General features: G+C 46.7%; 2 protein-coding genes across 2 annotated transcripts in view; one reads left to right on the top strand and one right to left on the bottom strand.

Annotated features, from left to right (window-relative positions):
- The window catches only part of LOC126525711 (uncharacterized), a 225,544-nt gene that overhangs the window by 179,664 nt on the left and 17,902 nt on the right, over window positions 1-27,978 (top strand). The window lies entirely within an intron of this gene.
- On the bottom strand, window positions 5,811-27,789 carry Alr (Evr1_Alr domain-containing protein Alr). Its single transcript, XM_050173624.3, has 3 exons — window positions 27,639-27,789; window positions 25,359-25,573; window positions 5,811-6,158 (listed from the first exon to the last, which is right to left on the bottom strand). Exons 1-3 carry the CDS (start codon window positions 27,777-27,779, stop codon window positions 5,996-5,998), a joined length of 519 nt encoding a protein of 172 aa, XP_050029581.1. The 5' UTR covers window positions 27,780-27,789; the 3' UTR covers window positions 5,811-5,995.

Here is a 27,978-nt window from a genome sequence, read left to right as displayed (position 1 = left end):
CAAAAGATTGAACTCTGACCTTTATTGTCTCTTTCATTAGTCAGCCTATCGCAGCGAATTTGAAAGAAATTTAGTTTTTAGCGAATACTTCATCAGTGTAAGCTGATTGGTTCCTGCCGTTTACGTATCTTTAGGCGGCAGCTTCAACTCAGGGGCCCCTATTTAAATACATGCGATGAAGATATCGTTCTGGGAATCGTCCGGTCAGGATGCACATTTTTCATTTAGGCCATCACCTTTCTTTAAAATTATTATTGAATATGGTGAAATTAAAAAAAAACTCGTGTAAGCTAACAACTCTGTAACTCACAATAAAAAACGATAAAACAATATTGTAAAACGCGCCCATTGAAAAAAATTGGCAGTGCCTCAGCTCAGCTATGCCAGGATATACATATATAGCGAAAGCTAAGGATGGCTAGCCTCGGTTAATCTTGACTGCAACTCCAAGTTAGTCTGGTTGTCTAGCTATGTTGCGGTGTTTAGCCAGTCGTTCGGCGCGCTGTTCGTCTGTTTCCTGGGCGATTCGTTTCCTTTTCATCTTGTTCCGATGTCGATTCCAGGCCTCCTCCTGCTTATCAGAATTGTCGCCGTCCATACTGCCGCCTCAACTGTGGTTGCGGCGCACGCGGGCTCTCCTTTTCAATCCTCCGACATGTTATCAGGCATGCGACGCAGCTGGCGAAGCGAGCGGAGGCGAGCGCAACGGCGAGGAACGCGGTGTGACATCATGTGCCTCCGTCATGGCCACAGCGAAATCGCAAGTTCGCGGCAGTAAAGCTTTCGCATTAAAATTATGCGGATCCCACGCGCAATGGGAATCGATGTAAGCGAAGCTTTCACTGCTGTTCGCGTTCATTGACGATAATTAGCGGTGATGTTGGCGGCGCGCATGTTTAATTTCTTCAACGTTTATTCTAACACGAGTGTGGTGACTCAATGTTAAACGTTACCTTGCGTGCACCAGACTCTTTCAAAGGCAGCCAATTTCATTGAAATCGGCTCGGTGGTTGTTTATTGAGAGCAGTTCCGCGTTTTTATGCGCATTTGAATAGGAAAATCGGATTTGGCCCCGAGCTAAAGCTTCCTTTTAAAAATTTGGAGGACGCCTAAGCTTCGCCTTTCAGAGTGGAGCGCGATAGCATTCAAAGACCCCTGACTGCTTTTCATGCTTCCCGGTAACTGCGGCTTATCTAACCGTAGCGTTTACCGGGAAATGCTGGCGGCGAACGCTATGCACGAAGACAAGCTTTCTGGTAGAAACGCGACCTCTTGCGTGGGTCCATCTCCTGTTATTGTTTCGCACTTTTAATATTTTAGTCTGAAAATAGCTAACACAAAAGATATGTGCTGTCGGCGTTTTTCTTTCATTAGATTTCTTTGTGGGCTGCCGTTCTCAAAATTCCGAGGAATAATTTTGTCAAGAATAAAAGACAAGGTATGAGCAACTTCGGTGGTAGAAGAGGGGTTGCGTATGCGTGGTTCGGTATTGGGCTCGAAATTTGTTTCGTCGAAGCGACGTCCGACGCCGGGTTTTCTGTGAGAGGAAGCTTTAGCTCGGGTGCTCCTATCTAAATACATGTAAAAGGAGAATTCGTTTTTCTCGGCAACCACTGCACCAAATTTGACGGGGTTTGCTGCATTTAAAAGAAAAACTTAAAATCTAGTGACTGTTGGTTTCGAATTTTTGAGTTAGGTCGTAAATTTTTTATTAAAAATTGCCAAAAATTGAAAATTTTCAAAAAACGAAACTATGAAGTTTACAACTCTGTAACTCAACCAATAAAAATGATAATACAATTCTGTGAATTGCATCTAATAGTACATCTAAAGCGGACAAAATTGATATGTTACACATGAATATAAAAAAATTTAATCATTGAGAAATACAACTTTTGCAAAACCATTGTAACCAACGTAACAAATTCACGTAAGATGTAAAATGACATATTGAATTTGTCCGCTTTGAATGATCTAATGGATGCCGTTTACAGAACCGCGATATCAGTTCTTGATGCAGAGCTATGAATTTGTAAACTTCGTGCTTCTATTCTTTTCAAACGGTCAAATATTTGAAAATCGTTTTAAAAAAATTCAAGCCTTAAATCGAAATTCCGCTTCCAACAGTCACTAGAATTTAACTTTCTCTTTCAAATGCAACAAATTTCATCAAAATCGGTCCAGGGGTTATCTCATAAAAACGTTTTGCGTTTTTACATGTATTTGAATAGGCCGCGTCGGAGTTGGGCCCGAGCTAAAGCTTCCTCTTAACGCTTTCGCGTTGATACGGGAGTACGATGCAACACGCGCCGCACTATACGCGTTACTATGTTAATGATTTATGGCTTAGAAATTTGAGGAGGGCAGGTGGCGAAAGATCTGGCATGTGCGCAAATGAGTCATAGATAGATAGATAGATAGATAGATAGATAGATAGATAGATAGATAGATAGATAGATAGATAGATAGATAGATAGATAGATAGATAGATAGATAGATAGATAGATAGATAGATAGATAGATAGATAGATAGATACGAACAGACGATACATCGAGCGCCTCTACTACAATGAACTCGTCTGTAATGAAATAACTTGTATAACGAAGGAATAATCCTGTTCCGGTTCTATTGTAAGCTGTGCGGCGCGCGACAGTTACAACGAAGTTACCTTTACAAGGAATGATCTTGGAGGCCCCGACTATATTGTTACAAAGGCGTTCGACTGCATATATACAAATAGAAGGAAAGAAGGAGCTAGACAGTATGCGAAAAAAAAGACAAAGAGCAGCGCTGGCTATACACGAAGACAATGCGTATTTCACACACAGAGAGAGAGAGAGAAGGGAACGCGCCAAGAGCCCCTCCCCCTCCGCCGCCTCGTCCTCCTCCTCTCGCCACGCACGCCGCCATAGCCGGCCTCGGTGCCGTCCGGTTCGCTGCACCCGAACCGCGGCACGTATGGACGCCACCCTCGCGCGTTCGCGTGGGCGGCCGCGCACCGACTTCGCCGTCGCTCCTTAATTACTGGCGCCGGCTTAATTATGTCTCACCGAAATAAGACCTGCTTGCAAGTGCCTGCTGCGCTCGACGCCGCGGACAGGGGTCACGCGTAAGGGGGAGGAAGAGCCACGTTCTCGCGGTCAAAAAGAAAAAGAAAAGAAAACACAGAAAGAACGAGAGAAAAAAAGAAAATAACTATCCAATTAATACGAAAATGAAGGAGAAATAAACTGGGAACGTGCGGCGCTTGTCTATGATTAACGGTGCGCGCTCTTGCTCTGCTCTCCCACTCTGATGAGCTCTGAAGGATCCGGGCCGAATGTGCCGATTCACTGCACAGGGTCCTCGAGCCTGTCGTCGAACTCCCGCGCATGGGTCGGCCTGCCAGCGCACTTACGTCTTCTCGCGCATAACAAAAGGCCCCTGGCGCTCGAAGAAGTGACGTCACGTAGCGATGGATTCAAAGAAAACGATGTGTTCACCTAGCCTACTCACTATACCGCGCCCTCTAGCTCGTGGTGGCATTTACGATGGCCTACTCGTTCTGCATTGGAATGGAGGATTCGCCCATGCGCGACTCCTGAGGAACCACAGAAACGATTGAACACATACTATGTATCTGTCCCCAATACGACGTCGAGGGTGAAGCTCTCCGGAAAGCGCTGAACCAGCTGGACTCTAGTCCATTTTCGTTAATGAAGATCCTTGGACCCTGGCCTACGTATCGATGGCACAGAAAGCCATGATAGCGCTGTTGGAATACCTCAAGTCGATAGGTCTTGGAAACCGTGTGTAGACTCGGTGCGAACCTGCAACTGTGCGCGAAACTATGCTCTCTCTCTCTTCATCCCCGTACCTCCTTCCCCCAGTGCAAGGCAGCAAACCGGACGTGCGTCTGGTTAACCTCCCTGCCTTTCCTGTCTTCTCTCTCTCTCTCGTCCCAGTCTTTGTGGAAGTTCCTCGGAGGTGTGAACGCGCATTCGATTCGCCCAAATTGCTGAACCGCAATCGGTTTGTTTGTGGCATAATTAAACTCATATTTGGATAAGTCATATAGGCTTAGCTACGAATGTCAGAGTGATTCCTGTTATTACTTCTCGCAGTTAGGTCTTGTCGTCCATTTGCAGGACCACGTTCTCTTAGATCAAATCTACCTATTACTGTTCAGAACCAGTATTTATCACGATGTTGCCAGCACGTTTGAAAACTGACCTAATGCTTAGTGTTACTGTGTCGCGAAACCTTGCTAAGATTTAACAGCATCCCTCACAGCGGTCAAGTTCGTTTTCACAAAGCAAACAGTTTACTCTCCAGGGGAGCGTTGCAATCTGTCGAGCGGTGGCACTCAGGTTAAATATATAACTGCACCCTATGAACAACTTCTTTCAAAATGCGTCACAAAGTAGTTGATCTATAGCGTGTGGTAGCACGACCACACTTTTCATTGGCTTGCACCAGCTGTCATTTCTCAGTACTCCGCCAAAACATTGCAAATTAAAGTATCAGTACGGAGAAAACTTGTCACTATCACCAACGCCGGGCTTTGCAAACTTCTAAGTGCACCCAATGCTGGTTATCCAAACAAGGTAGAGGCTTGCAGGGATATGGAGGCTCTAAGTAACAAAAAAAAGTATTTGCTGTTTGTCTTTCTATAGCGCAGCTATAGAAAGACAAACAGCAAATACTTTTCCGCAGCAAATACCGTCGATGTTCGCCGCAGCAAATACCTGCGGCGAACATCGACGTCGACCCTTGGCGTCCTCGTAACCGAGCGAACGAGCACATAGAAAGATTATAGGAAACGCGGAGCGCAACGGGGGAGGAAAAAAAAGCGACGACAGCGAAGAGAACGCGAGGAGGAAAGCGGAGGAGGAAGGTATGGCGAAAGTGTGAGAAAAAAAGCGTAGTGCCGCGCACGATGGCGTTGCGGCGACGATGGCTACGAGATGGCGCCAGAGTAGCGCGCGCCGTCTGTATGGAAACAAAGCGCTGCATGAGCGGAGGTTTGTCTGCGGCGGCTGCTGTGAATCGTGCCCACGCGTCCCGATTAGCGAGAGAGTAACGCCACACTTCGTTCCGTTTGCAACGTGCCGCACGAGACAGATTTTCCTCGCTAGCCAATATATTGCGAAATGAAAACACGTACACAGCTGCACTCAAATTTCGCATTAGGGAGTATCGTAATCGTCGCTGAATTTTTACACTTTGTGTCATTTGGAGGTGGTGAAAATCATTCTTTTGCATTCATTTTCCTGCATTAATTTTATCATGCTTCTTTTTATTTCAATTGTACGCTTTTTGTGACCTAAATGTACCAATTCTTATTTACGTACATTTATGTACAAAAGCGTTACTGTACACGCCTACTTCTTGTGATCTTATGGCTATTGTTTTTTTTTTTTGCGCTGTTGTATAGCTTTTGTGAAATCGAGCATTGTGCCGCTTTGGTGGCGAATTTAGGTTTTCGGGGGTGGCAGGCGTCCTGTGAGGCTTTTTTGCCTTTTCGCCGGTCCCCTGTATGTATATTTCTTCTAGTTGCCTGAAATAAACTTCCAACTTTAAAAAATGGTGTATGACAAGCAATGTCGCTGGGGACAATCTTTCGACACAAGGTGACTTGTCTAACCTAAACTAGCCGTTGCAGTCAAACAATGCCCTCACGAAAACAAGTCTCCTTGTAGAAACTCTAACTACAGAGACACTCCTTATTATACCACCGTTAATTACTAATGCCGGTCGAGCAACACAATGACAGCACGGGCCAGACACTTCTAGCAAGGTTTCTCTTAATCAATCTCCGTATGGTGACTAGCGCTGTATCAGCTTTATTCTACGCGAGTGACGTCACTGCACTCTGCAGTGCCGAAGGGTCCTTCATTATCTACAACAGGCGTCGACGGCATATAGTTCGTCGACACCTCGCGAGCGACGAGCGGGAATGCAGAGGGGGGAGGGCTGGAGTTCGTCGTCGCCGAAGCCGCCGCCGTCGACCAATCAGGAGCAGGAGCCGTCGTCCCAACCGCGGCGCCATCTCTCGTCGACGCGCGAACAGTCGAACTCGGGCTTGCCCAATTTCCGGTTGACTGCGTTGTGCTGCTCGCACAGCCACTGCGCCAGCTCCGCGCGGCTCGACACACGGGGAGGGCTGGAGGCGAGCCTGCAGCGCGCAAAAAAAGCGGCGCGCAGATGAATGTATACGGTCAGGACAAATGCAAAGTAGAACGCCTGATCTGCGACGCAAGACTACAAATTTTGCTCGTTTCTTTTTCTCTCTCTCTCTCTCTCTCTTGCACAGGGAAGATGATCGTACAGAGGTGCGCGTTTTTCAAGAGCAGAGCTACTTAGTAGTAGTGAGCGAAGACTGAAGTCAAACAGCAGATCAATGTGCAGTCAGGAGAAATGTCAAGAGCAGAGCTACTTATTATTAGTGAGTGAAGACTGAAGTCAAACAGCAGATGAATGTACACTCAGGACAAATGTAAAGTAGAACATCTGATCTGCGACGCAAGACTACAAATTTTGCTCGTTTTCCTTTCGTTCTCTTCTTTTTCCTTTATACACAGGAAAGATGAACGTACAGAGGTGCGCGTTTTTCAAGAGCAGACCTACGTATTAGTAGTGAGTGAAGACTGAAGTCAAACAAGTGGCAGTCGATCGTCGTTGATTAAATACTGATTACGTGTTCCCTTTCATATTGGTGCATCTAAAATAGAAAACGAAGAGCAGAGAAGAAGCGCAGGGAACTGTTACAAGCAGTGTGTAAAGAAAAAAGAAAAGCAAATTGCCCGCAATCTAGGACGATGCGTATAGCGCGATGCATATTTAAAAAACACGCTGCCTTCTACAACTACGTCACGTACCAGTCACAAAAAAAAAAAAAAATCAGACAGTCATGCGAACGATTACCTTCGAACTTATCCAAAGAACACCAGAAATACATTTCAACTGCCGTGCCGGACGAAAAAAAGACAAAAAGTGTGTAAATTTTTCTTGATGAAAGGAATGGTAGCGCTGTCTGCCACTGTTACGGCCAAAACGGCCTACGTTACCTTCGTAACATCAATCCATCTATTTATCCATGTAGTGTCTATTTATTCACCTATCTGTCTCCATCTATCTGAATTGAACTATGGGGTTTTACGAGCCAGGACCACGATCTGATTATGAGGCACACCGTAGCGGGGGACTCCGAATTAATCTTGACCACCAGCGGATCTTTAACGCGCCCCCACTGCACGGGACACGGGCGTTTTTGCATTTCACCCACATCGAAGTGTGGCATATATCTATCTGACTGTCTCTGTGCTTATACCTATCCGTCTGTACGGCTGTCTGCGTCTCTATCTAGCTATCTACACATCTATCCGTGTGTCTCTATGCTTATCAATCAGTTTATCATATATGTATCTCTTTTCACATCTCTTTATATATCTACACGTCTATCCAAATATCTATATGTCTGTTTCTATGTCTGCCTGCAGATATATATCTCTCAATCCATATATATCGATCTAATCAGCTAGTCAGCCGCATATATCCGTCTTTCCATCTGTTTACCTCTCTATCTACCTATCTATTTTCAGTATTTGTACGTACCGTACTTGTCCCTCTGTCCACGTCTTTAAATGTACGCCAGTGCATGTACTATCACTTGTGCGCAGGCAGAGGCACACGTGTGGACGTGCATAGCTACGATTGCCCGAGCGCCGAGCGCATCAGACAGGTCGAGCCAGGAGACTGTCTTCACCGCAGGCACGGCACCATATCGCGGAGCCCCCGTTCCAGGAGAAATCATCCCTCCGCTTGGGCGGTGGTTCGCGAGAATTGGAAATTTCGAATACGAATAGTTTCGCTGTGTATTTGAGCGCACGACTTCAGGATTTAATATTCGGTTTATCCGGGTATACGATTTATCAGGTACGAACTGCTCGGCCATGGAACAGGCCCCAACGCGTCCACCGGTCGCCTCCTTCGTGTGGCCATTTTGAACCCACCGTCAACTGTGCGACCTTTCCCTGTTTCTCGCCGGACGGAAGGATGGGCTTGGCGGGGAATCAAATAAATAAATAAATAAATAAATAAATAAATAAATAAATAAAATGTGTATATTAGTGTTTGCTTGTTTGTCTGTCTGTTTGTGGGATTGCGTGCTTACAAGTATTCATGTTGATTCATTTTGTTTGTTTCATTCTTTTCTAACGAACGGCGGAGCTACCGAAGAACTGCGTGATCACTGCTTAAGTATATTTGTAGAACGCTGTGTCCACGGAACCGCCGGGGCGAGTAAGATGCGCCAGCGTGCCGGGAGTTCTACCCCCCCCCCCCCCCCCCCTAAGGTGAACTTTCCGGAAAGTCGCTCCAAAACCGATGGACACCTTTCCACTTACCCGTACGAGATGCGCTGTCGACTGACCCTACTTGCCCTATACCAACACCGAGCAAACGACGAACCGAGCCAATCTGCTAATGGTTCAACGAGTGAAAGCCCCCGTTCGCTCTGGCCCGAACGCTGCAATCTCCTGACGCGAGCCGCCAACACAACCAGGCCGGAGAGCGAGCAGAAAGCGCCCAAACCAAAGCTATATATACAGAGCTGCTGCCTTCGCATGCAAGATCGTGCTTCAGTCCGAGAAGCTTTATCCCCAAGAGCGCTCGGCGCCTTTGCACGCATCCTCACTTGCCACCGACGCCCCGAACATCCAGACGACCACTTGAGGCATCCCTAAGCTGGAAGGAAGCAAGGTGTTCGTCCAGACGGAAATGCAAGGCTCGGGAGTTGGAAGAGGGGAAACCGGGAGATTTAATCGATGTGATGCCTGGCGGCTGAAGCCTGGTGAAGAAAAGTTCGGGCCGGGGGCTGAAGCTTTGGAACGGTCTTCGTGGCAGAGTGTGCGAACAGAACCGACGAATAAAATAAACATGTGAGATGCCACGAACGCTATCAGCGGCAGATGGTTCAGACGTTCGAGGCGCATGTCGCGAATTTTCTTTGAATGTAGCGGTTTGCGCGATATCTGCCACGGACGCCTACAAAATGGCCTCCTTTTCAATACCCTGCAGCGAGGCGGTGTACCCGTTTGCAGGATCACATGTTCCTTGGGGCGCCATTACGAGTTCACACACACACACACATAATATATATATATATATATATATATATATATATATATATATATATATATATATATATATATACATATATATATATATATATATATATATATATATATATATATATATATATATATATATAAGAAACGAAGGAGCACACTTGCGAAAAATAGTGTGTTTAATGGTTTGACGTTTCGGCCGTGGCGTCAGAATAAAAAAACAACTTTTAAAACCAGTTTTTATTCTGACGAAGGCCGTGCCACGACCGAAAATTCAAACCATTACACATGCCATTTTTTCGTAAGTGTGCCCCTTCGTTTCTTCAACTATATATATATATATATATATATATATATATATATATATATATATATATATATATATATATATATATATATATATATATATATATTATGGGGTTTTACGTGCCAAAACCACTTTCTGATTATGAGGCACGCCGTAGTGGAGGACTCCGGAAATTTCGACCACCTGGGGTTCTTTAACGTGCACCTAAATCTAAGCACACGGGTGCTTTCGCATTTCGCCCCCATCGGAATGCGGCCGCCGTGGCCGGGATTCGATCCCGCGACCTCGTGCTCAGCAGCCTAACACCATAGCCACTGAGCAACCGCGGCGGGTTATATATATATATATATATATATATATATATATATATATATATATATATATATATATATATATATATATATATATATATATATATATATATATATATACTGCGGAGCAGCTTATCCGGTGGGTAATTACTAACACAAAATGAACGCCACGCACACGTATTTTACGCTCGAGTGACGGCCACTCTGAAGTGCACAAACTCAACAAGTTAACCTCTGCTGAGCTGCGTGATTTATTTATTTTTTACTCCGAACAGTACGTTGACCTCGCTGCACAATTGTGCAGTGTGTCGGCTGTTCCCTATTCTCAGAAAATAGACCTCGTCTATTCGCTCGTCTCAGAAACAGATGGCGTCTGTTCACTATTCGCAGCAACAAACGCCGCCTCTTCACTCTTTTCAGAAACAGATGGCGTCTGTTCACTATTCGCAGCAACAAACGCCGCCTCTTCACTCTTTTCAGAAAACAAATGGCGTCTGTTCACTATTCGCAGCAACAAACGCCGCTACTTCACTCTTTTCAGAAACAGATGGCGTCTGTTCACTATTCGCAGCAACAAACGTCATCTGTGCCCTCTTCTTGAAGCAGGCGACGTGACAGACGATATGTGCCGCCACTTGCGGAGATGCTGCGCAATCATTTGCTCTGACCGCTGTTATATACGCCGTTCTGATTAGCTCACGGCATCTCAAGCTCATGCACTTCGTCCTGGCTTAACCGACACAAGATGCGGGCAGGGTGTGTTGGCAAAAGCCCTCATACGGGTACCGTTGACGTTGGGCCCGTATAACTACCCACGGAGAGCTACGCACAGCATACGAGCGCTTCGCAATCAGCGAAGGCTTTGCAGTGCATATTACGCTAAGCGCACACTTCGAGATGCTTTCAACGAGACTACGTTCACGGTTGAACTGGTTTCGAATTAAGGTCGACCATTAGTGGCGCGTTTCTAGGGATGTTGATCGACTTCAGGACGTCAACACGATGTGTACGTCAACACGATGCATGCGTCGCGCTGTATGCGTTGTGCACCACTATGAAAGGGAATATGTGATCTCTGTTCAAATAATGGTCCCTGTAAACACGCATGCAAGTTTCCAGCTTCGCTTTCTTCCGTATGTCACGTAGTTATTATGATGAAGAGCCTGTCTCGTGGACATTTTATAATTTCATCATAAGGACGAGGAAAATTACCGCCGTTATTGAACGCAAACGTGGTGTTTAACTTTCATATTGACGCACAGTGTACATAACAAGCACGGAACTCATCTATCGGCGAAGTTTGGATGCGAATGTGACAGTTTACAAGTTACGTGAAATCGTTAAAACGGTTACGAAGGTATTGAAGCATCTGCCACTCAAAAATTATTCGCTATATTTCAGAGCGGTGTATAATACTTTTTGTAGGCATTATATATCTCAATAATTACAGTTTACTGGATTGTGATATTGGTCTTGATTCTTGCCTTACCGAGTTGGAAACCTATTCTAGAGCTATTCTTTTTCTTGCGATTTTCAACCATTAAAGAAAACTGCTGACTTAAATCACAAATATGCTCCGCATAAAGCTCGGATATATAAACGTTTGCTTTCAAATGCAACAAACCTCGTCAATTTAGGTGCGGTTAACAATGAGCAAAATTGTTTCTCTGTTCTCGTTTAGGTAGGAACTCCTCGCGTATAGCTCCTGTTAAGGTACAGGTGGAGCGAAGCGCCAGACTAAATATTTACCCATAAAGTCTTTCATATACGCTTGTCGAAACGCGCGCTTTGCAAAAAAAACAACAAGAACAACTCCCTAACAGGAGCTTCACGCGAGGAGTTCCGATCTAAACGCACGAGAATAGAGAAATCGTTTTGCTCATTGTTCACCGCACCTAATTTGACGAGGTTTGTTGCATTTGAAAGCATACGTTTGAAAATCCGAACTTTATACGGAGTATATTCCTGATTTAAGTAATCAGGTTGTTCCATTTTTTTTTTTTCCCGCAGCTGAGCACTGACTGACTTCCATTCCACAAGATCAACCTGCACATGCACCCTAAACTAATTGACCACTTGCAGGAGTACGACTGCGCATGCGCCAAAACCGGCCGAGTCGGCGCTTCGTGAGCGCCGTCTGCTTGGTTGGAAAGCAAACTGCGCAACTCGTGCGTGACATGCCGGCCAACTGCGTCGCTTTCGGCTGCACGAGCTATTATTATGGAGCTATTATTATTAGTAGTACTGATTTCTTCAGATTTCCACCCGCGAAGGTTAATGCGGAGAGAAGTCGTTTGTGGACGGCAGGGCGCTGAAGCGATTGAAACTGGACGGCGCGCCGCGTCAGCTAACAGTGCATTTTAGGATCTGTGGTCCGGGCAGGCGACTTCCATTCCATCGCCATCTCCCGCCAGTTCAGCAACGCTGAGCAGAAGGCCAGCGACGTGCTGGCAGGTCTCGCTGAGGCTGCAAAATGCAAAGAATGCAGTTTTTCTTCGCGCGCGTCACTGAGTCAATCTGAGCATATATGCGAGTACGATTGAGTGCAATGCGAAAAACGGCACTACCAGACGCGGCCAGTCCATGTACCTCGTGTCATTTGTGAGTCTGCGCTCGTCTTCTTTTCTTCCGTACGTGCCAGACGCAGCCAGTCTATGTACCTCGTGTCATTTGTGAGTCTGCGCTCGTCTTCTTTTCTTCCGTACGTGCCAGACGCAGCCAGTCTATGTACCTCGTGTCATTTGTGAGTCTGCGCTCGTCTTCTTTTCTTCCGTACGTGCCAGTTAAGTTGCGCTCTCTTCCGTCGAACCAATTCGCCAAACTATCTGCCTTCATACGAGTATTCGCGAGTGAGCGGATGGGCAGTGGCCTGTCAACGCACGCGCTGCCCATACTTAAGCTAATATAACGTATAATAAAATAGCTTGGCGTATGCTTTGAGGCCTCAGCGCTCGCAAAAACACCCTGAATAACTTAGCGCGTACATACAGCGCATGTGAAATTTGGGATGCGGTTTGGTACACTACAAGCATGCAACACATCAGTTTGGCGAAAAAGCACGAGATGAATACCAAATTTGCAAGCTAGCACGTGTATGCATCTACTGTTCCGTGCAACAACTAAGAGTTCGGGGAATGCGACAGGCATAAAGTGCTGACCCGGCCACACATTCACAGTGCGCTCTGGCGATGTCGCCAATGGCTTTCGTGAACCATGCCGTAACAGCGTAGATGCCCGACTTCATGGATGGCGAGTACGTAGCTCGTACGAGGCCAAGTGCAGGGTCCGCGGTGTTTGCGTAAAGTTTTCTGTTCTTAACCTAACCTTATTCTTTCAAAGCCCATTCGTGGTGTGCCTGACAAACGGACGAAATGTTGGCACGAAGATAACCCCACGCATTCTCGTTCGTTATCCGGCCCTCTGAGAAGTCAGCTGTCCATCCCATTTGCAAAAACGGCAAGGAAGTGAAGCCCTCTTCAATCATATTTAAGGCAGTTCATATGCAACTGCCGAAGAACGTCGACGCTTTCACAAAACGTGAAATAATCTCTGCAAACCATAGAGTTTCTCACTACATTACCTAGAGGGAAATCTGGCGCTGCTGCGCTGTGGTATGCATGGGAATGCCGGTATATTGTGGATTCGGATTGGCATCGTTCTCGTACAGACAGGACACCTTGAAGACGCGCTTGGCAAGTACCGTTCCGTCTGTCACAATGATTCATTTTCTACTAGAAGAGCACGTGAAAAGCTGTTTTAGCTTTATTATTACGTGAAAACATGTTTTCTTCAACTATGACAACTTGTTATTGTGTGTACGACTAGATGTTACGTAAAAAGTATCAGCGGGCCGCTAAAGTTGGAGGACAGACGACAAAGTTCGCGCTCGCTTTGAAACAGTTGGTCGTCTGTTCTTGCTTTTCTTCGCTTGGTCATGCATCGTGGGTGAGTAAAGATGTAATATGCGTGAATGAAAACATTTTATGAAGATTTTACTTTGAGAACGCGTTATTTGCGTAGCCATATCCACGTTTTAGACGAAGCCTCTTACAACACCAGCCAACACGAGCCTCGCAGACACATATCCCGTCATTCCCATGACGGCACGGTGCCCCCTTAAGAAACTCCCATAGACGGTGGCGCCAGATTACCCTCTAGGTGTTATAGTAAGAAACTCTATGCTGCAAACACAACGTCGCCACTCGATGCCGCCGTACCAAAAGCAAGGCTGGAGCCCGGATGTTTTCCAACCAAGCGGCGAGGCACAAGCTTCCTGTTTTCGCGCTAGGTGGCGCTCTGACTTTGCAAATGGTCAACTGCTTAAAAATAAACGACGCATGCATTGGCGAATGTCTTCCAAGCATGTACGCGTAAGCGAATCACCAACTGGTCTCCAAGGTCGCACCGGTGAGCCTTTAAAGGTGTGCCGGTGCAACATCAGAGCCCACGCTTCCACCTATGTCTCGGCACCATTCGATTCGCTTTAATTCACGGGTTTTAATGTTCCGAAGCTGCATAGGGGTTATATGACATGCAGATGCCGTAGCCTGTACGAGTGAGCTTTCACTCCTCTGGGGTTCTTCGATGTGCACCCAAGCCCTGGTAAACAGAATGTTTTTGCATTCCGGTCCCAACGGATTGCAGCCACCGATGAGGGGGATCGCACCCATAACCTGTTTGCTCATGCAGCAGACAGTCATAGCCACCGAGGCGGCCTTAGTGCGAGTGTCTCGGCATTGGTAATGCGATAACGGCGGCAGCATAGAAACATCGAAATAAAAAACGTAACTACAGCAAGCTATACCAGCGTAGTGGAAATCATGTACCACAGCATGCACATGAAGGCACCTATAGACAGTGAGAAAAGTCATAACGATTCTCGCGCTGTTATTGTTATTGGCGAGTTTTTCTAATCTCATATATCCGCAATATATATGGCAAAGACCTGCCCGACATAATAGTCGATACTTTATGCCGGAGCGCGATTCGCATACGCTCGTAAAACGACGCAGCATTCTAGAAGCTATCCGGCGTGACAAGCCAAACCAAAGACCGATTTCAAGGCTGCAGCGTTCATCCAAGCAGTTTTCGTCCACGGGTGCATCGTCTGGAATCCACAAGAAGCAGACGACGGCGGATTAAACCGCATCGTCGCTTCTGGGACAAGAATGAATGGTCGCTACAGCGGCATGACTCGTAAATTTGACCACGTGGCGTTTCCAGAACCTGCAGCTTGCATTATCCAATCAGGAGATTGAGCTTACGAGTTCATAGTGCGCTCCCGTGACTTGGGGCTTGATCGTCGCGACCGTACAACAGCAGACGACGCCGCAAACCTCAAATTGCTTTCTCGCATCTAAATTAAAGCACACTGTCAAAAGTTACGTTCGTGTATCGCTCCCATTTAAATTAATGTTTGTGGCCATAAGCTTAAAAACAGAAATATTTATACAGTGCATGTAGCGGCGAAAATTGACAGTACTTTTGACAGTGGCAGCTTCCAGCACGCAGCAAGGCTGCACGGTTTTAATGCAGCAGAAAGCATACATAATTCTGTCCTCTCTGCCCGCAACACGAAACAAGGCACGTACTGCAAACAACGGGGCGACCGGAACGACCGTGTTCGGGGTGAACCGCGCAGCGTTTATAGTTCAGGACAACGATTTTAATTAAATTTGTTGCATTTGAGAGACAAAGTTAAATTCTAGTGACTGTTGGAAGCGGAATATAGATTTAGGTCCTGAATCTTGTTAAACAGATTTTCAAAAATTTGAAAGTTTGAAATAAGTAGAAGCACGAAGTTTACAAATTCATAGCTCTGCATCGACCAGATTTTGCGGATCTGTAAACAGCATGCATTAGATCATTCAAAGCGGATAAATTTGGTACGTCATTTTATATTTTACGTGAATTTGCTACGTTGTTTACAAGGGTTCTGCAAAAGCTGTATCTCCATATTACTTAACTTTTTTTTAGATTCATGTGTAACACATAAATTTTGTCCGCTTTAGATGTATTACCAGATGCAACTCACAGAATTGTATTATCATTTTTCGTTGCTGAGTTACAGAGTTGTAAACATTATAATTTCGTTCTTTCAGAATTTTAAATTTTTGCCAATTTTTAGTAAAACATTGAGGACCTAAATCGAAAATTCCAAACCAACAGTCACTAGATTTTAAGCTTTTCTTTTAAATGCAATAAACCTCAGCAAATTTGGTGCAGTGGTTGCTGAGAAAAACGAATTCTCCTTTTACGTGTATTTAGATAGGCACACCCGAGCTAAAGCTTCCTCTTAAAAGGCGTGGGAAAGGCTGCAGAGGGCACCTTGCAATGAAGATTGCCTATGACAGTGTACTTCAAGAGGGCTTGTGGGGCATTCTGGAAACTTTAGGAGTGCAAGATGGAGTAACCAATTTCTTAAAAGATATCTATAAAGGTAACCGGGTGATTATACAATGGGAAAAGCAGGTTTCGGAGCCTGTAATGATTCGGCGGGGACTTAGGCAGGGGTGCCCATTGTCACCTCTGATGGTTATGCTGTACCTACAAGGTTTAGAAGCCAAAATACAACAAAGCGGACTCGGCTTCAACCTATCATTTTTCAAACAAGGAAAATTGATTGAACAGTCATTACCAGGACGTGGATGCTATGTACGCGGATGATATTGTATTAATGGCTGACAATGCAGAAGATCTGCAGGAATTAATGGACATATGTGGTACAGAAGGAGACAGATTCGGCTTGAAGTTTAGCAAAGAAAAATCAGCAGTCATGATATTTAATGATAACATTTGCGGCGAGCATAAGATACAGGAGGCCACGCTGGAGATAGTCGATAAATACAAGTACCTTGGGGTGTGGATAAATAATGGCATTGAGTATCTGACAGAGTACGAAAAATATCTAACGACTAAAGGTAACAGAAGTGCAGCGATTATGAAGAGTAGGGCACTGTGGAACTACAATAGGTACGAGGTAGTACGAGGGATATGGAAGGGGGTAATGGTACCAGGCCTGACTTTTGCCAACGCAGTTCTATGTATTAGAGCAAAGACCCGGCAACAGTTGGAAATTAGGCAACGTGGTGTGGGTAGGTTCGCTCTGGGAGCACATGGCAAGACACCAAATCTTGGAGTGCAGGGGGATCTGGGATGGTCTTCTTTCGAGGGCAGAGAGGCTAGTAGCAAGATAGCATTTGAGGAGCGATTGAGAAAAATGGGGGAAATTCGGTGGGCTAGGAAGGTTTTCAGTTACTTATACACGAGGAATGTTGACACGAGGTGGAGGAAGCGAACTAGAAAATTGACAAGCAAATACTTGGGCAGTAGCGGGGGGACAAGTAAGGAATCATCTGTCAAGAAAAAGGTTAAGGAGACAGAGAGGGGTATGTGGAGTACAGAGATGCAAACCAAATCGGCATTGGAGACATACAGGACGTTTAAGCAAGAAATAGCCAAAGAAAATATTTACGATAACTCTAAGGGAAGCTCATTGTTGTTTGAAGCCAGGACAGGTGTACTGCGGACTAAAACGTACCGAGCCAGATACCAGGAGATAGATTTGGTGTGCGAGGCGTGTGGAGAGGAGGAGGAAACGGCTGAACACCTGATACTTGCTTGTAAACATCTTCACCCTGCAGTTGAATCTAACGGGGAACTATTCAAAGCTTTGGGTTTTAAAGACAGTGAAAGTAGAATAGACTTTGAACAGGTAGAAATAAATAAACGGAGACTCTCTGATTGGTGGATAATATCAACGCAAAAGTAAAGGAGTAAATACATAGGTATGCATGCATATAGAACCATTAAAGGCTAGGTGGCGCGCGCCGCCGCCGCCCGATTCAAAGGGTTGAGCCTCAATCATCCATCCATCCATCTATGCCTGCAGATGTAGCGCCACCTATCAGCAGCGGTGAGCACTTGCGAGCAGGCCCTCACCGCCATTTAACCATTTTCCACGGTGCGCTCAGGCCCGCCTGAAAGCCTGCTTTTCCAATTTTCCGGTGGATTCACCGCGGTCTCTCTGCAGCTCTTCCGTGAGAAGCGTGAACAAAAAGAACAAGCGCAGACACTGCTACTTCAAGGATTGTCACAACCGCGCAGGGGATGTCGGCATGAAATTGTACCGCTTCCCCTCAAAACCATCGGAAGCAGCCCGGCGGCTGAAGTGGATCGTCGCGGTTTGTGTCGCTCTTGCGAATTTCTTCTAAACGAACTAAGACGCAAATGCAAACAGGAGAAAAAAAAACAACAGCGGCATCGGCAAAAACGCACAACAAAGCGACAACTGCATAAAAACGCGTGAACTGACTCCCGCTGTTGTAAATTGGCTTAGGTAGTTGCTTAGCTCGTCTCGCTCCAAAACAAATGCGCGGTGGTTGCTACGTGTCAAATCTAGCTTCAGCAAGTGCTCCTTGCTGGATCTTTGTACGCAGTGTGCTTTTTGTAGTGCATTAATAAGCCAACGTGTAGCTCGTGTCTGCACCAAGATCAAGACGCGACTGCTGGAACCGGGCTTATCCATGGCGATGTTTTCTCGAGCTTAGCACAACCGAACTAATAGATATGTTTTTTGCCGCAATTGAACACTCACAAAAGAAAGACACATAAAAACAACACGGGCGGCACTTCCAACTGATTTATTTTGGGCTGTGACCCAAGAATATATATACATACACGCATGCGCTGGCTGTTCACAAATCTACGTAACCCAGCGGTCAAACAGTGTAGTTTCCGATTCATAGAGCGATTTATCAGTTGGAAGTGGCGCCCGTGTTGTCTTTATGTGTATTTCGTTTGTGAGTGTTCAATCGCGGCAAAAAAACGTCTTTTAGCAAACACCAACTAGGCCAACAAGCAGTTCTGTTGCAACCGAACTAATGTCGGAGTGCACCGCAGCACACGTCGAGTATTCGAAAATTAGCATTCTTCTCGCGCATGCTAGCGCACATTTGTTCAGTCTTCGCGCTATTTAGTCTCAGCTGCTTGCTCTCTATTATGTTTCAGCGGTGATGACCTCTCCCAGTGGAGCCCGAACGACAATACCAGAATATGCTCGAGGCACTTTGTCAACGGAGACGGAAGCACCCACCTGCAAATTCGCCAAAACCACAATTGTGAAGTGCAAGACACGGTCCAAATAATGAAGATACAAATTATAGTTGAGAAACATCCACGGCCGTATTTGTTCACTTAAGTGGCATAAAATAGTGATTTGTTAACTTTGAGTTCGACGTCGTAAGCATGCTTGCTTTGTTGTGAGAAACACTTCGCAACCTGCGGTGGTTGCTTGGTGGCTATGGGGCTGCTAAGAAAGAGGTTGCGGGATCAAATCCCTGCCACGGCGGCCCAATTTCGATGGGGGTGAAATGCGAAACACCCGTGTACTTAGATTTAGGCCCGCGTTAAAGGACCCCAGGTGGTCCAAATTATTACGGAGTACCTCACTACAGCGTGCCTCATAATCAGATCGTGGTTCTGGCACCTAAAACTCCATAATGTATTTAAGCACTTCGCTGCGATGTCCGTGCTGTTTACTTCTTTGACACGATATATATGGTTGTAGTGGTAAACTTGACGTCCTTTCTCAAGCGTCGGTGGTCCAAAATGGGCCTCGATGTCTTCCATTACCCTGAAATCGCAATTTACAACGACCGTCACGTTTCGAACGACCGTCGCAAAAGCATGTCTTCGTAGCAGTGCCCGCCTCGGTGTTTCGCAGAACTCACACGGAAGCTCTGATGGCTGAGCCGCCTGACCATTCAAGTAATTGAAGGTAGCCCATTGGTGCTTCTGTTTGGAATACTGCTTGGGGGGGGGGGGGGGGGGGTCAGCGTGTGTATACATGTCAGGAGCGAGGCAGGGAGGCACGACGAAGCGAGAAACTCGTTTGGTCCCCACCGCGTCGAATGCCATCTGGAGCTCCCTGGGGTTCGCCCCATTATCCCCTTGACAGCTGTAATTATCCGTGACCCCTCTCAAAAGCATTGCAGAAACTGCAGTGCTTCCCTTTCTACAAACAGGCGACAGGGGACGTAGGTAGAACTGTAGAGAGGAGGGAAGAGAAGGGGCAGTTCCCATACGGGGGGGGGGGGGGAGGTGAGAAGGCAACTCTAAAAGCTAAGTTGAAGGTCCGGTATAGTAAGTTCCTGCTATTTGTGAAAAATAAACACCACGCAAATATGTCAAGCGGATAAATTACGCGGGGCATGCAGAAGCAGAGCCGCATTAATTAAAGCGCACCGCAGGGCCCAGGCGACACTACGGAAGCGGTCAAATCAACACTTCTGTGCCCGCCGCGGTAGCATTGCGGCTATGGCATTGCTAGAGGTCGCAGATTTGATTCTGACCGCGGCAGCCACATTTCAACGAGGGCGAAAAAAAAAAAAAACGAGAACGCCCGCGCACTAAGATTTAGGGACACGTTAGAGAACACCACGATGTCAGAATTAGTCTTCAGTCCGCCACTATACGGCGCGCCTCATAATCTGATTGTGGTTTTGCCACGCACCGCCCATAATTCAATTATAGTTTAATACTTCTGCCTAGATGCGATGTGCCATGCGAGGCAATGAATAAGCTCAACCCTCTCAGAGGTTATGAAATATGGCGCACAACAACGCATCAAGCAAGCACGTCGCCCTGTATGTGTGTACTACGCAGACAAAGAGCAGTGGTGCGCGCAAGGTAGTGTTTAACAGCAATTCACGACTCTCGTTTTGGACTCAACGTTGAAGGAATTGAACATTCGCCGTCAACATCACCGCTAATGTCGTCAATCGAAGCAAACAGCGCAGGAAGCTTCGCTTACATCGATTCCCGCAGTGCCTGAGATCTGCATGTTTCTGGCTGTCTTTTTTTTTTTTTTTTCTTTAAACGCTAATTTTCCCTTGGGCTCGCGATGCCCTCGAAGCTGTTGTCCTGTGTGCACCTTCATCCCTGTCAAATTTTGAGCCTGTTCCTAGCCTCTAAGATACAAAGGTAGTCGTCTCTTCCATCCACAGTTGTGGCAAGGAGGAGACCGTGACTCAGCCGGTCGGCCTCGTCACTTTCTATACAAAGGGTAAATAATCACGGGGCTGGGAAGGACTACAGGTGGCGAAGGAGCAAGGGTGAGCTGAGAATGGCTGGGAGGTTGAGCAAAGGGTCTTGTGCTTGTAGGCGCGTCACGTGACGATTGTCCCCCTCTCTCCGGGAGAATACAGTGGCCGCTTCGCTATTAAGGACCCCGCCTGTCCTCAGCTCATACTGCAGCTCGCAAGTATTTCGCAGTTTTTAGCCCATCTCCGTCTGCGGGATACGCCGAGTCTCGAAGCCGGACCGTAAACACGCCGTCTCTTCGCCCGCTGCGAGCCCTTGACCTGCGATGTACGGACAGCGACGACCTTATCCCCGCCGCAGAGGTGAGTTCATTGCTTCGTTTGCTGCCTCTCTCGTTCTGAGTTCGATCCTGTGGCGCGGACGCGGTCAGCGCTTGCGTCGTCGCCTTCTCTGCCCGTGCGTTTCTGTCGTGTCGCGTTGTGCTTGCAATCTCAAATAAGGTTTCAGGAGCGGGACAGTACACTGTGTCGCTCACTAAAGCGTAGTTAAACACGACTTGAGAGCGGGCCAGTTGATACCGTAATTATTAGCTATTCCAGTATTCGAAAAAAAAAAAGAACATTGTCCAACCCATCGTCGCTGTTTGCCTTCTTCGGGCCTTGAGTTTATGGCAAAATGCAAAAGTTGCGCCTGTTCGCGCCTGAGCTGGACGCGACGCGGGCGCGATTTCGCGCTTGAAGTCTACGCGTTGTGACGATCGAAAGAGTCGTTCGAGATCATCCGAATCAGAATGCGCACTCGGGGGTTCACGTGACCTGCAGTAAGCTAGGCTGGAGGTCTTCTACGTTGGGCCACAGACATTTGGCTAGTGCGGTAAAAACTGCTCGACGCCATCGTTCTGGGTCTTTCGGCGTTAGCGTAACCACCTTTTTTCAGTCAGCTCCGAGAGGGAAACGTAAGCGAAATATCGGCGGTTATACGATGTTTAATAATGGATGAATGGATGTTATGAGCGTCCCTTTTGGAACGGAGCAGTGGGTTGTGCCACCAAGCTCTTGCTATTACACTGCCTGATGTCCTACCTAGGTTAACTAAGAACAAAAAAAAACTCACGATGAATTTCCATAACCCAATTAGTAATACCTAATTAATGATGCCCTGTCCGTAAACGCCCCTTTGCCATAAGGTTGTTAAGCTTCTTTCTTTTTTTTTCTGTTTTTCATTTGCGCTGTGAGACGTCACCCTGTTGAAGTCACTTCTGAAGGCTTCCCTGTTACTTTTTTTTTTCCGAGGTCTCGTCATACGAATCACCACTTGCTTAGCTCTGAGATGTAGAAGCGATTCGTTTCACGTGAAGCGACCAGACTTGCCACTTCAACCATGCAACATTACGCGTGCACGTGTTCGGTCTTTACCACGTGGTCTGAAAACGTTGCCGGCAGTGCGGAAGCGCTCGGCGACACAGAGGCAGCTGGTACGCGCCCCGTAATAAAACCACGATGCGAAAGTCTGTTCACGAATTACCACGCCACCAATCGCAAAAGTCAACGTGTCTTCTTTTTGCTTCCGAATGGGAGGAAACTTGGACTGCGACAGTTTTAATATCACCTACGTGCCAAAACTGCTTACCGAATGCGTTTTGATAGCTACAAAGCGCGCGTAAACTTTTTTTATTTTTTAAGGACGGCAGAGTCGCATGTATCTCGCAATATTTCAATCTTCACTACCGTATTTTATTTTTATTTAGTGTCTTCCAATTCGTTGATGTTTTTCTCCATTTCCTCATTCTTCTTTCTAATTTCATGTTTTCTTGTTTTTTTTTTTTTTTCATTTACACGTCGCTCGAAAGGTAAGCTTAACTCCTGATGCAGGAAGTTTGACGCCACGTGCACGTGTAGTTTGCAAACGTGTTGCTTGCACATAGTTCGTGGAAGGTATTTTTCACCTACAAAGTACTTTTCACCCTCTGATGTGCGAGGGTGTTAGAGGTGGCCAAAGGCACTTGGGCGTACAACAATAGCCCTTCTCGGGAAGGCCACTCCCTGTGAGGACAGGACATGTTTCGAGCATCTTCTCGGAATGCTTTTGTGTTCGCCATTCCTTCCTGGTAGGGGGAGAGGGGAGACACTCTAGAGGGAGTGGGCGACAGCTTTTTTCTGTCGTCCGCGGACCTATAAAAAGAAATTTAACGAAGAAGACACATTTACTGTGTGTGGTAAACCTGTAGAAACAATAGAACACCTCATACTAAAATGTGATGGTATCCATCCCGGTGTCGATGCGGGCACATTCACGCTTCCTGAGGCCTTAGGGCTCAGAGATAACAATAGTCATGTACATAAATATGGCGGTGGAAATTAACAAAAGGCGATTGCTTTACTGCGCGGTACACTGACTCTCGTAATTACGCAGTTATGCTTCCCGTGCGTGGGTCTAAATTAATTCTGGGGTTTTACGCACCAAAAGCACGACGTGATTATGAGTCATGCCGTAGTGGGGGAGTCCGGATGAATTTTCGGACCACCCGGAGTTCATTTTAGCGTGCACCCCAAGGGGGAGGTGCACGGGTGTCTTAGCGTTTCGGCCCCGTCGAAACGCGTCCAGGATCTCGCTCGGACCTTTGCACCGCGTCGAAAGTGCACAATGGCCTCTGGAGCTCCCTGCGCGTCGCCACATTAGCCTCTCGACAGCTGTAATCATCCGTGACCCGCAGCAAAGGCATCGAGGCGCTTACTTTTCTACAAATGTGCGCAAGTCCAGAGGGAAGCGAGATAGAATGTGGGAGAGGAGGCACAGAATGGGTAGAACCGACGCAGTCGCGAAACGAGCGAGTAACAACAGCCTTGCCACCCTCCGCTCCCAATACAAGGGGATGGGGGAGAGGGATTAGGACGTGACTTGGGAAGGAAAGGCAGCGTTTGCGGGGCAAAGGGGATAAAATTTACGCTGCGCCGTGCTCCCACATGGGCTGCAGAATTGAGCGTACTTTCCCTATCCCAAATCACGAAGAAGAAGGGGGTAAATTAAAGTTCAACGTACGGTACGGTAGGTTTCTGCTATTTCTGAAAAAAATAAATACCACGCAAATTTGTAGCGCGGACAACTTGCGCAGGGTCTAGGCGACACTACGCAAGCGGTCATCCGTCAAATCAACACTTCGGGACCCGCCGCGGTATATTTGTGGCATGCACATTTCGACGGGAGTGAAATAATAAAAAAAAAAAAACGTTAATGCACTTAGATTTAGGTTCACTTTAAAGAACACTGGGTTAAAATTAATCCGGAGACCGCCACTTAAGGCGTGCTTCGTAATCCGATTGTGGTTTTGGCACGTACATCGCCGTAATTCAATTGAATGCTTAACACTTCTCCCACGTTGCACACAGAACAGAAAGCTTCCCTTACACCGATTCCCACAGTGCGTGGGAATAGCATATTATTATTTTTCTTTCTAAAATAGCTGAGCGACGTTTCACATCCTTATGGGAGACTGCCCTGCGCAACTCCGATCCCGCCCTACAGGACCAAGTCCTGAGGTGGGCTGAGGAGGTAGTGGAGGCCTACTACGACTGGTAGACGGACTTCTAGCCTGACGGACGCCTCCTGGGACTGGAGTACTTAGACCTCCCTCTCTCTCCCCCTTTCCCCCGGTTCCTCCCCTCTCTCAAAAGGGGAATAAAGTTCAGTCATTCATTCACATCCTTAAATCAGTTTAGACTGATAAAGCGCTGTAATTTCAAAATAATGCATTCATTATTAGATGAGAAAATGAAGATGAAAGTATTCACGACCTCACCGCGAGCTGACGCAAAATTTCCAAGGAGGCGTCGCGACCTGTTTTTCGTTTTCGCGTCTTTTGTGGCTTACCAAGCGTCTCCTCGCGGTGGTTTGGGCATTGTGGGAGCTCAATTTAATAATACAGAACAATGATTTTTCTCTTTGGTGTCCCTTTAAAACGCTGACTGAGAAGACACATTTTTCGACCCTTCACTTCGATAGGCAGTTTCGGTTTCGTTTCTAGTGTGTCAAGGCGCAGAAGGTGGTCACGTGCAAGCAGAATAGCGTGTGATTATTTTTTTTTTTTTTTTGACACTCGATTCGGTCGGTCTCGTCTGCCATGCTGCTACATCGAGCGAGCCGCAGCAAGTTCCAAAACGTTGGAATGTTATGACACAGTGACTTCCTGGAAAACGAAACCATGGCTGTACAAAAGCTATAGCACTTTCTCGGTGCTCTGAGGCTTGCGATTTTTTTTTCTGAGATCTAGGACCTTCACTTATTGCAAAAACAAAAAAAGAACGTTCGAAAATATCACGGTCAGTGCTCATTTGTCCCCCTACCTTAACGTAAATATATTAATATTTACGCTCTTTCGCGTGCTCACCCCGAAAAGGCAACTCCCAGAAAAGGGTGTGTGTGTGTGTGTGTATCGCGCAGTGTCGGTTTAGAGCTACTCTGCAGCTCAGCGTATACTATCATACGGTATCTCTAGATCGGGTGACCTCTAAATGGGTGGAAGGTTTTACAAGCCCTTCCCCCTTCCGTCATTGCACCACTGTCCTCATAGCCTACACGAAAGGACTCACTCTGCGCGGAAGTCCTCGGCGCAGTCCTTGCACGGGTAGAGCCTGGAGAACAGCCGGAAGAACTGGTCCGCGTCTCGCTGCTGCTCCGCGCTGGGCCTGCTGGGATAGTAGGCCGCCACCGAGTGGAGGAGTGACCACGTGCACCGGCCCAGTTCGGACCGGTCGGGTGGACACTCGCGGTCGGGCACCGTCAGACCTCCCGCTTGCGTCGGGCCCTGCGATCGGGTCGGATCGATCAAGAACGGGAGCTCGGCATTTCGTAGTTGCCATCGAGAGGTATCTGTGTATAGCGCAACAAAACAAGGACGCAGGAAGAAACGAAGACGAATCCTGCATCTTGTGTCCTTGTTTTGTTGCGCTATCCAGATACCTTTCGTGATCTTGGATTGCAGCGCGAAGGGACACGGACACAGTCCAAGCGTTACAATCCAAGATCATGTTACCGTACCAACTCGCCCAACTTTCTATCCTTTTGCATTACATTCCTTGTACACAGGGCTCTTTTCAATGTGAACGCTTTAACCTTTCTAGTGAAGCTCATGTTGCTTCTTTGATTGCAATAACAGTTTTCAAAGCCAGAACTGTGGCATGGTACAGTAGAACCGGCAGATGTCCTCCGGATATTCAAGCAGTTTTTGGAAGCATGAAACCTTCAACAGGACACTCCCGAAGGATGGCCCGTATACCCTTCGCGCTACAATCCAAGATCATGTTACCGTACCAACTCGCCAACTTTTTATCATTTTCCATTAGATACCTTTCGATGATGACCGACCAACAAGCCCACATCGCTACCCTCGTCGATTTCATTTGTAGTTGCGCTCACGTGGGAGGCCTCGATGGCTGGCACGCTTTTCTCCCTCTTTTTTTTTTTTTTCTGCCAGCGGCCGCCGCCGAAGTACCAGTGCGGGCGCTTGTTGTTTGAGCCGTTTGAAGCGTCATTGTGGAATTCACCGCCTAATGAGCCTGGTACGACTATGGTGAACTTCTGACAGGTCATGCCGACGAACATTTTTCGAAAAAGATTCCGAGATGATGTAGCGGAACTGCTCCGTAATTAGCTGTCGAGCAGTAGTTCAGCGACTTGCTTGAAAAATAAATCTAATCCAATTCGAAAATTTCACTACGCCACCACCTATACTATAAAGCCAACTAACCTACGACCACGGATTTATTTATTTGTTTATTTATTTATTTATTTATTTATTAGGCATACGCTCAAGCACCGAGGCATTGTAGAGGGGAGTTACGCAATATATAAAATAACAATAGCAGATTGAAACACGACATGTTATACAATATTAGCGGCTGATCATACAAACAAAAATATTCAACAGACATCGCAACTTGTAAATAAACACTGAAGTGGGTGGGGGGCGGGGGCGGTTACACCAATTGATAACGCATGATTACCACAGTGAAAGCGCGTAGATAGAGGAGCAAAAATAAGAGTGTATCAGATGTACACGAATACAATGTTGAATGTCTCCAGACAAGAGCTCGCGCCGTAAACGGTAAGAATTCCATAAATACGTTTGTATCTATCTCTCTCTGATAAGACGCACCGAAGGATTTATTTAAAATGCATTGCAATGCACGCAATGTATTTGAAATAAATCCCGCGACCTTGGTTTGGATCCCAGCCACGGCGGCCGCATTCCGATTGATTGATCGTGATTTATTTGGTCGCTTTCTTCTCATGCTTAACAAAAACGTATTTCACATCAATACAACCATGCATCTTGCACACACCCGTCAAAAATCTGCCCATTCAACCCGCTCAACCTCGGTGCAGTAAGTCCGGTTTTTCAGACAGCACGTTGTAAGCGACCTCGTTCGTTATCTCGGAAACAGGTGTTGTAACTCGCGTCTATCTCGAACTCTCCGATAAGCCGCCGAAGCTCCCCAGACGTGGTCTTTCGCACAAGCTTACTCAAGCTACAAGTAGCGGCAGACGTCCACGGGGTAACCAGAAGAAATGATCGTATCACTGGTCATAGTGCTCGCAACTTTCAAACACTATTTTAGTAGCAGACGACACGGAGCATGTGTCAGCGACCGCTCCGCAACCATGGTGCAGTTCTCCTGGAAAAGTTGTATTACACATACGTGTGTACAAGCAAAGGCTAGGCTGAGCAGCCGACAACGGTCATTCGGATTCAGCGTTAAAGCTTGGTCATATGGTTTCACGCTCAATGATCGATTGTTACATCACCTTAAGCAAAATGATGCATGGACTGCATACCACGGTGTGTATGCAAATAGCGCGCAAGAACCTACCGCTTCTTTGGAAGTGGAGCCACCCTTGCTCTTCGCCCAAGCCTTGAAGTCTGAGCAAGCTCGGCACGGTTTTTTTCTCCTGTCGCCGTGATAATCAAAGTCCTCGTCGTAACTTTCCTTGGATCTGCTGGGCGCCGCCATGTTAACTGTGCCTGTCTTGTCTCGACCGTGTTTCGACTTCGTCGTCAAGCGACAAAATTTTGGGCTTCCCAAAATTTTAGTTCGTAACCACTTTCCGCGTTGCTCTTAAGATACGTTTTCTTTACAAAATTTGTATTGCTATTTTACGTGTGTTTTTGTACAAACTGCGTGTTCTGTGTCTGTACACTGTTGGCGGTGG

Source organism: Dermacentor andersoni, chromosome 8 (assembly GCF_023375885.2).
Source record: "Dermacentor andersoni chromosome 8, qqDerAnde1_hic_scaffold, whole genome shotgun sequence".
Lineage (NCBI taxonomy): Eukaryota > Metazoa > Arthropoda > Arachnida > Ixodida > Ixodidae > Dermacentor > Dermacentor andersoni.
The sequence above is the reverse complement of the archived record's forward strand: the minus strand, read 5'-3'. Positions and strand labels throughout refer to the sequence as shown.